General features: G+C 34.6%; 3 protein-coding genes across 3 annotated transcripts in view; 2 read left to right on the top strand and 1 right to left on the bottom strand.

Moving 5' to 3' along the window:
- Positions 1 to 12,643, top strand: part of LOC145335343 (uncharacterized) — a 91,666-nt gene that overhangs the window by 37,914 nt on the left and 41,109 nt on the right. The window lies entirely within an intron of this gene.
- Positions 1 to 12,643, top strand: part of LOC145335345 (uncharacterized) — a 36,684-nt gene that overhangs the window by 20,162 nt on the left and 3,879 nt on the right. The gene's annotated exons all lie outside the window — the stretch shown is intronic.
- On the bottom strand, positions 5,248 to 10,755 carry LOC145304165 (uncharacterized). The gene is made up of 5 exons (XM_080145936.1): positions 10,313 to 10,755; positions 8,003 to 8,063; positions 7,279 to 7,380; positions 6,591 to 6,709; positions 5,248 to 5,431 (listed from the first exon to the last, which is right to left on the bottom strand). The coding sequence occupies exons 2-5, from the start codon at positions 8,050 to 8,052 to the stop codon at positions 5,343 to 5,345; spliced, it is 360 nt and encodes a 119-aa protein (XP_080002062.1). The 5' UTR covers positions 8,053 to 8,063; positions 10,313 to 10,755; the 3' UTR covers positions 5,248 to 5,342.

Genomic DNA, 12,643 nt, shown 5'->3' with positions numbered 1-12,643 from the left:
GCATGTTTCAGCCGTCTAACGCACGATTCTCCGTTAGATTTCGCCGCTCTCCGCGGTTCTGGAGGCCCGCCTGGTCTCGTAGATTCTCGGGGGAAACCATCTACGCAGCATTCTGTCTCATGGGTCTGGCCTACTCGTGCCCTGGGGCTAGTTCCCAGCTGCACGTGCCAAGTTAGAACCCGCTCTTAGCACTCAGTCTCATGGGTCTGGCCTACTTGTGCCCTGGGGCTTGTTCCCAGCTGCACGTGCCAAGTTAGAACCCGCTCTAACCGTATGGGCTAACACTTCCAATCTCCGCGGCAGTGCCCCTATCGCAGCTACCCAGCGGTGTGGCAAATGCTGTACTAAGTGGTGTACAATTCCCCAGTAATTGCGGAAAAGTACGTGGACAACACTTCCAACACTGCGGTATCACCCCAATCGTGACTACCCAACAGTGTGGCAAATGATGGACACCTCTGTGGTGCAATACTTATGCTCCTTCCTAAGCACAGTTGTTACACCCCGCAGAGGGTGCCCCACACTTCCTACAATGCATTCATATGCTCCTTCCTAAGTGTAATCGCAAAACATTGCGGCAAATGTGGTCGTTTTTATTCAAGACTCCCCTCTAGGTTGTTTCTCGCAGGAGGCGACTGCAACTATGCTAGCATTCTCCCTGCTTTTAGGAGTGTCAGCTAGTGTAACTGCTCGGGAACAAGGATTTCAGCTACAGCTGCGTCTGGACCTTTAGTCCTTTGATACTCGCAGGAGGCGACTACAACTATGCTAGCATTCTCCAAGCTTTTAGGAGTGTCAGCTAGTGTAACTGCTCGGGAACGAGGCTTTCACCTACAGTTGTGTTTAGACCTTTGGGTCCTTTGAGCCCTAGAATTAGGTTGTCTGTGGTGTGTTCAGCAGGCAAAAGTTACCTGCAGTAGGTAAAAATACCTACGTGGTGTGTTCAAAATAAAAAGGCCGTCTCTCGGGTCAGTTGGCTTCTTGAAGGCTGCTGGAATGCCGATAGACTGTCCCCTTGCTTGAAAAGGGTCCAATTTCTCAGCCAGGAACACTTCTTGGGTTGGCAGCTGACTGTCCCCTTACTTGCAAAAGGGTCCAATCAGAGATAGAATCGGCTATTTTAGCAGGGCTCGATTGAAACACGCTGACACCAAATTGTGGTAGGGTGAAGCGTTTCAACCCTACAACGCGAGTTCGATTCAAAAGAGCCCCTAGCCTTTAGGATTCTATCAATAAAGAACTACAAGTAGTTACTGTTAAAGAGATATATTTGAACTGAATACATTTATAATAAGGTTACTAGTTTATATACAAAATAGATGATAAATGGGTTAGGTAGAAGAGGGTGTGGGGGAGATGGGGCGGAGCCCCATTCAGGTGAGCAGTAGAGTGGTAGGTTCCCGTAAGGGGCAAGGTAGACATCTCCCGGAAAAGGGTAGGTTGCTGGGGGCATGAAGGGGAGAGGGGCAGCGCCCCTCCCATTATCAGCGGTGTCCAAGGTGACCGCCGCTTCTGATGTGTAGACAATGCCCAGAGAGGGGCTGGATAGAATGGTGATAAGCTGGGATTAGCGCCGGGGTGTGAGTTGGTAAACACGGAGCATCGCATACTCTAGAAAAGGCTTGTCGGTATGATGCCGCCTACCACATTTACATTGTAACCAGTAACCTTAAAGGACCTAGGAAATCTTCTGCAGATCAAGAATATTTACCCTTTTACCCATTATTGTATACTATATTTGTGAAATTTTTTATGTAGATTTCAAAAATTATATTGATTTTTAAAAATTTTGATTATTTGTATGTTTTTTTTAAACAAAAAATTTAATCAACACAATTTCACAATTATCCGCCTTATAAAGAATTATATGCATTTTTTACGAAAAAACCGCTGACAGAAACGGTTCTTGATATGTGATGTTGGGGTAGTAGATTTTGAAGATAAAAAATTCCATATAATTTTTAAAACATTTAAAACTTTTGTCTTTTATCGGTTTTTTCCTTGTGAATAAGATTTCAAACAAAATCTACAAAACATTATTCCCCAAAGACTACATATATTATAACCTCATTTTTAAACTCTTAAACTCCTTTTTTTTCTGATTCAAAAGCTAGCTTCATATAGTATATATGTATATAACTATAGGTAAATTAATATATATATATAAAAGAACGTTTTTTTACTTTAATGCTTTTAAATATACTAAAACAATATTTTTGATAAGCAAAGCTACCTCTTAAAAATTTTAAAAAATAACATGTTTGAGCACTTGTAATGCTTTCCCCTCATCAATAGCAGACCGAAACATAAAAATAAACAGACAATACGAAATGTAAATAAAAATAAGAGACGAAGCGAATATGCATAGAGGACTAACATTTTTTCTCGTATTCATTCGAATGCGGTGGATAGGAACCGGTTCTCATCCATACGAATAAACTATGTCTAGCATCGTATTATATCCAGTTTTCTACGAATATAGAAATGTACAATCATAGTTTTAATCTTATAATTGTACATTCTATATCCGCGGAAAGCCGTTTATAATACGATACAAGAAATAACTATTATATCATGTTTATGTATATTTGAATGTTTATCCAAATTTGAATTTTTAAAATAATTTCAGATACTTTTCAGCAAGAAGTTTAATATAATGAGAAAGACAACATTTCAAATTATAAATTGAAATTTTTAACATTGTTTACCAAAAACTTAGTGAACAAAATTCTAATAATTTAGTGAAAAAGAAGCTAATTTCGGGATTTAATCACATAAAAAACAGTGCTAAATGCTTTACAAATCACAGTTAAAATTTAAAATGATGGCGAATCATGCCATTTTAGTGAAACCCACCAAAAAATGAACATTAATTGTGAATTAAAAATTTTAATTACCAACCATACAAGTTTTATCAAAGAAAAATCGTTTTTAGAAAATATTAATACCTATTCTAGTCTTATTTGATTCCTTTTTAAGAATGTTATAAATTATAATATTTCTGTATGTATTATTGATACAAAATATAAAAAAAATCCTCTGCCAAAGAATCTCCATTTGTTTTTTATTTATATTTAACTTTTTTTTGTACCAAACTGCACCATAACTACAGACAGCATAGCAAGAGGTGCAATTCAGGGATCTTAAGGGATAAGACAATGGCTAATAAATTGATGTACATCACCAATGACTTTTCATAAAATTACCCTTTCTGTAGATAAAACAGCCAACGAATAAGAAAAAACTATAAAACTTTGGGGACTAGTGTAATAAACAGACCGTTGTCCCCTGCGTGCAATGTTATTACAATTGAAGGGAAAATTAACAGGCAAATCTTACTACTTTATTTGCATGGTTTTAGGCCATACCGTATAAATGCTTTGTGTGCGGCTGCCCTGGGATCTAAAGGGATAAGACAATGGTTAATAAATTAAGCCAACGAACAAGAAAACATTATTGTAAGACTTTGGGGACTATTGTAATAAACAGCCTAATGTCCCCTCCCTTACTGGCGGCCGCTAGTACTTTATATCTGGAGAGAAAAAAACGCAATATGGCAGGTGTTTAACCTTAACAAACGAATTAAAGTCCCCAGAGATCTAAAGGGATAAGACAATGGCCAATAATTTAATGTAAATCCCCATTGATAAAACATAAAAATTATCTCTTCTGTAGATCAAAATTATTGGTTGAAACGTTTAGACACACAACTTAATAATACAACCAATTAAAGTCCCCAAAGTTGTTAAGCCAAGGAATAGGAAAACTTTATAAATGCTTTGTGTGCGGCCGCTCAGGGATCTAAAGAGATAAGACAATGGCCATTAAATTGATGTATATCCCCACTGATAACACAAAATTATCCCTTCTGTAGATTAAAATTAGTAGTTGAAACGTATAAGAAAGCGTAATGTGGCAGGTGTCCAACCTTAACAGACGAATTAAAGTCCCCAAAGTTGTTAAGCCAACAAATAAGAAAACGTAATGTGGCAGGTGTCCAACCTTAACAGACGAATTAAAGTCCCCAAAGTTGTTAAGCCAACGAATAAGGAAACGTAATATGTCAGGTGTCCAACCTTAACAGAAAATTAAAGTTCCCAAAGTTGTTAAGCCAACAAATAAGAAAACGTAATGTGGCAGGTGTCCAACCTTAACAGACGAATTGATTCCTCAAAGTTGTTAAACCAACGAATAAAAAAACGTTATCAATACTTTGTGTGAGGCCGCTCAGAGATCTAAAGGGATAAGACAATGGTCAATAATTTGATGTAAATCCCCATTGATAATACACAAAATTATCCATTCTGTAGATTAAAATTAGTGGTTGAAACGTTTAGACACACAACTTCATAATACAACCAATTCAAGTCCCCAAAGTTGTTAAGCCAAAGAATAGGAAAACTTTATAAATGCTTAAGAAAACGTAATATGGCACGTGTCCAACCTTAACAGACGAATTAAAGTCCTCAAAGTTGTTAAACCAACGAATAAGAAAACGCTATCAATACTTTGTGTGCGGACGCTCAGGGATCTAATGGGATAAGACAATGGCCAAGAAATTGATGCATATCCCCATTGATAAAATATAAAAATTACCCCTTCTGTAGATCAAAATTATTGGTTGAAACGTTTAGACACAAAACTTCATAATACAACCAATTAAAGTCCTCAAAGTTGTTAAACCAACGAATAAGAAAACGTTATCAATACTTTGTGCGAGGCCGCTAAGAGATCTAAAGGGATAAGACAATGGTCAATAATTTGATGTAAATCCCCAATGACAAAATTATCCCTTCTGTAGATTAAAATTAGTGGTTGAAACGTTTGGACACACAACTTATACAACCAATTAAAATTAAAATCAATTAAAGTTGTTAAGCCAACGAATAAGAAAACTTTATTGTAAGACTTTGGGGACTAGTGCGCCCTCCCTTTCTGGCGGCCGGTAGTACTGAATATCTGGAGAAAAAAACCTGAATTATGGCAGGTGTTTAACCTTAAGAGACGAATTTAAAAAAAAATATAGGTCCTGTAGCTTTTTTATACTACTTAATTTAGAGGCAACTAACCAATTGATTGCAGCAGTGGATGAACTTTGACATGTTATAACGCGGTTTAGGAAAAAATTCAAATCCGTCAACACGCTATAATATCAAACACTATAGGTAATTGGTACAAGAAACTAAGCTTTTAAAAACACGATTGATGTTGGAATATTATTACAATTTACCAATAATAAAAGTAATAAAAAAATCAGACTTAATTTTATTAATTTAACACAACAATTAAAACATTAATGAAAATAATATAAAATGTTTTGTTTTTCTGTGTAGCCAAGGATGTCAACGTAGCATGTCAACAGAATACTCCTTGGGAATCTCGTTAACTGGGATGGAATTAACAATCCTGTCCTCCTCTGATATCAAAACTCCTTAACAAAAAGATTAACTTTAATAGGTAAATAAATTAGTGATGGCAATCCGTCGAATTTTAAGGCCGGATTCTTAAAGAATCCGTCAAAAAAAGTGGCGGATTCTTGCTGATTCTGGATTCTTAATTTTGGCGGATTCAGATTCCGGATTCTAGCAATATTTTAAAAGGATTTAAAAAAAAAAATTAAAAAATTTAGTGCTACATATGTCCTAAAAATCAATGTTCTTGGTGTTCTCTAAAATTCACTTCCGAAAATCGAACCAGATTTTTAAATATATTATATATATTGATGAAAATTTTTGCCTTCAAAGAGGAGGAGTTGAAAGAAAAAACTCAAGACACTAATTTTAGCCTGCCAATTAAAAATCCGGAATCCGCTATTAAAAACAGATTCCAATTCCAAAATTGGCCAAAAATTGGGCGGATTCTGGATCCGGATTGCCATCCCTAATATAAATATTAACTAGTAGATCCGGCGTTCAAATAGGTACTTTCTGTACATAATATTGAACATAAGATTGTAAAAAGGGGGGGGGGAAAGTGACACTTTTTGAAACCAAAACTAAAAGTCAACAAAGGAACTCAACTAAAAAAAGAGTTACAGACCTGAGATTTTGCATGGCAGTTGCTTTATAGGGGTAAAATATTGAACTGTGAAGAAACGGCGTCGCAACCACCAAAACCGCCGTTTCCCGCCGAAATTTTTTTTGCCTTTTCACGGCGGTTTTCGGCGGTTGCGACGCCGTTTCTTCACAGTTCCATATTGTACCCCTATAAAGCAACTGCCATACAAAATGTCAGACCTGTAACTATTTTTTTAGTCAAGTTCCTTTGACTTTTAGTTTTGGTTTCAAAAAGTGTCACTTTCGCCCCCCCCCCCCCTTTTAAAACATTATCCTGTAATAATAAGAAATTTGTTTATTAAGATCACGATCTCCTTCATGAGTAAAGGATGGTTTTAGGCCAGCTTCAATACATTTTTTAAGTAGCAGAAGTATATTTTCATTCCCCTAATTTACAATTAGGTCAGAGCCACTAGAAAGTTAAATTAAGAATTCGATTATTTATTTAATATTTACTTATTTAAATAAAAAAAACATGACATCTAAAAATGAAAGTTAGATAGGTTTAGATTTGAGAAAATTTTGATAAAATACCTGTAATAAAAATGATGCAATTTGTATTGATAATTGCTTCACAATAATGTAAACATTCGTAGTTCTGTCCCCAAATTCCACCACAGGCACAATATCTCAACAAATGAACTTCATTCCACCTGAAAAAAATATTGTTGTAAACCTACAAACTACAAATAATTTAATTTCACGAATAATAGGTATTGAAAACGAACATATAAATTAAAACCATAGGTATTTATTTAATTTTATCTAATCAATCAAAAGACCCGTTCTACAATTTTAAAACTTAAAATAATGACGAGCTACATTTACGTGTTGTTTTTATTATTTTTAGAAATGAATTTTTCTCTTCTATGGGAGGGGGGGGGGGCGTATGGGAGTTGTCAAACTGATATCTTAAAAATCTATTCAGTTAGGAGAATAACAAATTTAATTTAAAATCAACCCTATACTTGAATAAAGCTTACTTACAATTTTGATTTTTGAAGAGATGTATCAAGTATTTTTTATATTTTCTTGAGTTTAGGTAGTTATTGGATAAATTGTATTTGATGATATATTTGAAAAAAACGTTCTAAAACAATGATTTCTTTGGAGTTTGGTTATGGAAATAATGTACCCACTTATTTGATTTTTCATCCAAATATCTGTTCAGAAAAGGGTATTATCCCCCCCCCCCCCCCCCACCCCTATAAAAAAATATGACCTTGGCTTACCTCTAAGGAGCGATGATGATGTCCACAAACCAGTCAGATGCAAAGTTTCTAGTCTAACAGAAACAAACCAAGGAAAAAAAGCAATCTGAACCCTTAAATAAGATAAAAGTATCTTTTCATGTACAGCAGCTGTGTAATTAATGATCACAGGTGCCTGCAAATTATGTTTACGGCAATCGGCACAAAAAATACCATTCTCTTGAAAATTAGAAAACAAATTTTTTTTAGTTAAGTAGGTATTAGATTTCAGTTTTTAAGAAAGTAGTAGTTCCATGAATAAAAACTAAATAGTTTTCATGAAAAGTCATGCCTTTGTGAAAAATAATGCCTACTGTCCTTTCGTGTAAAAGCAGACTAAACAAATAAATTCAATTATGATATACAGCACCCTCGCCCTTTAAAATAACCTCAAAATTAATTAAAAATTAATTAAAAACTAACCAAAAATTTGTTGCAACTGTCTCTGATAGACGAACGTAGTGACATAGAAAAGTCAGTGGCAAAATTTAGTGTACTTGTAAGACATAAGTATATCTTACATATCCCGTCTGTTTTATAAGAGATATACATAAATGACACTAGCTAAAGAGTAGCTTGATCCTTCTAATAAATATACGTCAAGTATCATACCCCCCCCCCCCCAAATAAACTTAAAATCAATAAAACCTAACCGAAAATTAATGTAATCATCTTTAAGGTAAATAAAAAAGGTACCTTTTTTTGGTGGTAACCCAGGACATTACGTAGATTGTTGCTGCCTCCATTCCACCTCATTCTGAAATATAAAGGCTAAGTTTATTTTTGTTAGAGGTTATTACATAAATTTTTTTATATAGGTAGGCATTTAGTTTTTTGTCGATAAAGAAAAACATGCTTATTTCTTTAAGGAGGGAGGGGACATAGTAATCTAAATTACACCAGTACCCAAACTTAACTTATTCATTACTTTAAAACTTTACTATACTTACACTAAATATTTATTGTGGTTTCAAATCAGTAGTAATCTACAGATAGGGTAATTTTGTTCATAATCATTTTGGGGATGCATATTAATTTATAGTCCATTGTTTTATCCATTTACCTATAATCCATGGTTATTTTTACAATTGATATTTTAGGAAAATTAATTATCTTCTCTATGGGTGATTTCAAAAGCTAGGGTTAGTAATTGATGCTCTATCAAGCCAAAAGTTTCAAACAGTGGCGTGCACAGGGTTTCGCCAGGAGAGTATTTCTTTAGGTGAAAAAAGGGCAAGGCCTTTCAAATTTTAATTGCATGGGTGTTACTGTTGATATCGGACTAGACTCCCATTCCGCAAGCTGATGGTATTATTATATTTAAACTAGTGATGGGAATCCGGATCCGGAATCCGAATCTGGAATCCGGAATCCGCCCAATTTTCAGCCAATTTTGTAATCCGAATCCGGATCCGGAATCCGTTTTTTATAGCGGATTCCGGATTCTAAATTGGTAGGCTAAAATTACCGTCTTTTTTCTTACAACTCCCTCTGTTTGAAGGCAAAGATCAAAAAAAATTTCTACATAACAAATTTTAATAATTACTAATGTGATGTAAATGTTTTAGTTATGCTGGAAGTCAACACTTTAAACAAATCAAGGCTTCAACCAAGTAACATAGTGATAAATCAACGAAAAAAGCTATCCCTCTGTGACGGACGGCCTTTTAAAATACTGCTAGAATCCGGAATCCGAATCCGGAATCCGCCAAAAATAAGAATCCGGAATCCGCAAGAATCCGTCACTTTTTTTGACGGATTCCTTCAGAATCCGGAATCCGAATCCGGCCCAAAAATTCGACGGATTCCCATCCCTAATTTAAACAAAACTTTATGTGACATTTAAAAAAAACTCTTTAAAGTCAATATCTGGTACAATAGAAATTAAGGGGGGTGGGGAAGTTTTGTCACATCTGCGTAAAGTGTGTGTTTTGGCTTTATCTTTGGACTGAGAGGATAGGTTATAAAAGATAAAATCATTCTTATATAATGAATTTCTCCCAGATTTAAGATTTTTTGAATAGGCTTACAGGTAGTCTCTGGAAAGGTAAATTTTTTTTGTTAAGTTAGATGTCAGTTTGTGAAACAAAACATGTATGTTTTTTCTTCAAATATGTGAATTACATTTGTTTTGTAAGTTGACCTCTAACACTTCAAAAAAATTTTTTTTTTCATTTTTTGTATAGAGACCACCTGGAGGCCTAGAGCTCCGGAATCTGGAGACCTATCCAAAAATCATAAATCTGGAGGAAATTCATCATATAGGAATGATTTTATCTTTAACAACCTATCCTCTAAGTGCAAAGATAAAGCCTTTACACACGGTTTATGCAAATGTGTCAAAACTCCCCCCCCCCCCTTGATCAATTTGGCGAAGCACACTAGTAAAAAAAAACATTTAGTAAAAAAAATTTTCTTTTAGTTGGTAAGTAGAATGTCTTTTTACTTTACGTAATTCGATGCATAGGTAGGTATATTATTTACATTTATTAGGTAATTAGTAAAACTTAATCATAGGAGAAGAGAGGGGTACATTGGACTGGAAATTATATAATATTGGTACACAACGTTTTATAAATACAATCTCTCAAACGTTAGGTAGCCTAAACATGTTAGGGATATAGTTGTCCTCTATGACATAATTGTTTATACCACGATTCCTTGGCCAAACAGGCAAAAAGTAGGCATTGTTAGTCAATGTTCGTTTGTTAGTCAATTTGTGAATCTTTTTTTCTATGTATTATGCCGCATATCTTCAGACGGACGGAGAGATGTACGTATATATATGGATGTTCGTAGTATTCTAGATTGCTTATGCTCGGTTAGACAATTTTAAAACTAAACAAACCATACTTCTAGTTTTAGATAATGTGGAAAGACTTACAAACTATTTGGCTATCAAGGGACATACAAAGGACCAGAAAGCCCAACAAAATTTTAGTTGATAGAGTAGGTGAAAATTATATGCCTATTTTCAGAAAGGTATACAAAAATAATGATACTTACTTGTAACTATCTTTAAATTAACGTCATTTCACAAGAAGGCTCACTAAATAATGCACATTTTATTTTCTGAAATATATTTTTTAGTTAATAAGGTACGAGGTAAAATATATTGTGTTTTGAATGTAGCTAAGTAGCGCGCGAAGACACATTAAAAAGTAGATATTAAAATTTCATGCAAAAGAAAATATCTTAGGGTCAATGAAAGTCTTTTTTAAAAGGTGACAATAGTTGGTAAAACTATTTCTCGCATTCATTCAAATCCGGTGGATAGGAACCGGTTCTCATCCATACAAAAAAAAACTATGTCTAGCATTGTATTATACAGTTTTCTACGAATATAGATATGTACAATCATAAGATTAAAACCAGTTTTTTTAACCAAAAATGTTGAAAATGTGTATGGATGTTTTGAAGGATCTCACTAACCACTGAACCGATATGGTACTTCATTCCAATGTAGCGTCTTATAGGTCCTGGGAAGGTTTAAAACTAACTCCCACCCCTTCCCCCCCAGACATATATTTTTAATGGGATTTTTTATTTTACTGTTAAAACTAAAAAAAATAGAGGGGAGATAGGGGATCAAATTCAACCAACACTACTGCAAATACCCATATAAGCCCTTAGGGCCGTAGCCGCTATAGTTAATAATTAAAGTAAAATGATTAAATAAAGGGTTCATCAAAATTAAAGTAATCTCCTTAGGTACAGAGAAATAAAATTGTGAAAATTAACTAATTATCATATATGTTTTAAAAAACGTATCATAACTTCTTCAATTAAAAATATAATAAGTAACTAGATATTAACTAGCCAGAATTTAAATGATTTTGTTTTAATTAGACTGCTAGTAAAAACGTGACATATTCAATTTTCATTGTTTATGTTTTACTTTTTTAGCAGAAACAAATAATTAGAACATGACACAACAGATTCCTAACACAAAGACGACATTTGAATAATTAATTAATATTTCAAAGAGGTTTTTTCCCAAAACTCGATGAAAACGTTTTTCTGCAAGCGGGTTATTGCCAAAATTCGCCGATTAAATTTTTTTTATAAAAAAAACATATAAGAATTATTTTTTTAAAAAAAGTAATAGCATTTATGAGGTCTCCATATAAAATTTCACAAACTTGTATGAACACTCCTTTGCATATTTTTGCCTCTAGGGATATATATTCTTTTATGCAGAAGATTTCCTGGGTCCTTTACCATTAGAATGGGGGGGAATCAGGTAGGTCTTTCCTATTTCAATTTTAAGGGGTGGTTTTGACATTGATAAACACCCTACTTAAGCACGACACTGATTGTAACTGTTTTACATTAGTTATATTTTTTGTAATCTTAGGATTTATGAAAGAATTATTTTTATTCTATGTAGGTAGTATTTCTAAGATATAAATCTTGTTATACTTCATTAGGATTTTATTTAAGGATGACAACATTCATAAAAGCGAAGCTATAAAATAAAAAGGAAGAACAAAAGAACATTAACACTAGTAGAGTGTCAGAACTGAATAAGCAGAATATAGATCTACTAGCGGCTTCGCCCCTAGCCTCTAGGGGCTTTGCCCCAAGTGGTGATCAAAAAAAAATTTGGTAAAATTCGTAAAAGGACCAAGGAATTCTTCAGCAAAAAAATGGGGGGGGGGGATGGATTTTTTGTTTTTTGGGGGGTTTGGGGTGTCCCACCCCCCAAGAAAATAGCCTAAAACCACCACAGGACCAGTAGGCGTATACCCTGAAGAGTAGAATCCGATCGATTCATTGGTTACCGAGATCTTAAGGGACAGACAGGCGGACAAACATCATTCTACTTTGTATTATCTATAATACAAAGTAGCTTGTCCGTCTGTACGTCTGTCTGTCCCTTAAGATCTCGGTAACCACTGAACTGATTAAATTCTACTCTTCAGGGTATATACCTATTGGTCCTGTGGTGGTTTTAAGCTATTTTCTTGGGGGGTGGGACACCCCAAACCCCCCCAAAAATAAAAAAAATCCCCCCCATTTTTTTTTTCTTTTTTTTTTTGTAAGAAATATCCTTAGTCCTTTGTAGAAGATTTCCTTTGTGGAAGATTTCCTTTGTGGAATATTTTTTTTTACAAATTTCACCTTACACTTTTTTTACCATCTCTTGGGGCAAAGCCCCTAGAGGCTTGGGGCGAAGTCGCTAGTCTATAAACAAAGTAGAACGATGTCTGTCCGTTTGTCTGTCTGTCCGTCCGTCTGTCTGTCCGTCCATTAAGATCTTGGTAACCACGGAACCGATCGAATTCTACTCTTCAGGGTATATACCTATTGGTCCTGTAGTGGTTTTAAGCTATT

Source organism: Acartia tonsa, chromosome 13, assembly GCF_053477335.1.
Source record: "Acartia tonsa isolate MP-2025a chromosome 13, ASM5347733v1, whole genome shotgun sequence".
Taxonomy (NCBI): Eukaryota; Metazoa; Arthropoda; class Copepoda; order Calanoida; family Acartiidae; genus Acartia; species Acartia tonsa.
The sequence above is the reverse complement of the archived record's forward strand: the minus strand, read 5'-3'. Positions and strand labels throughout refer to the sequence as shown.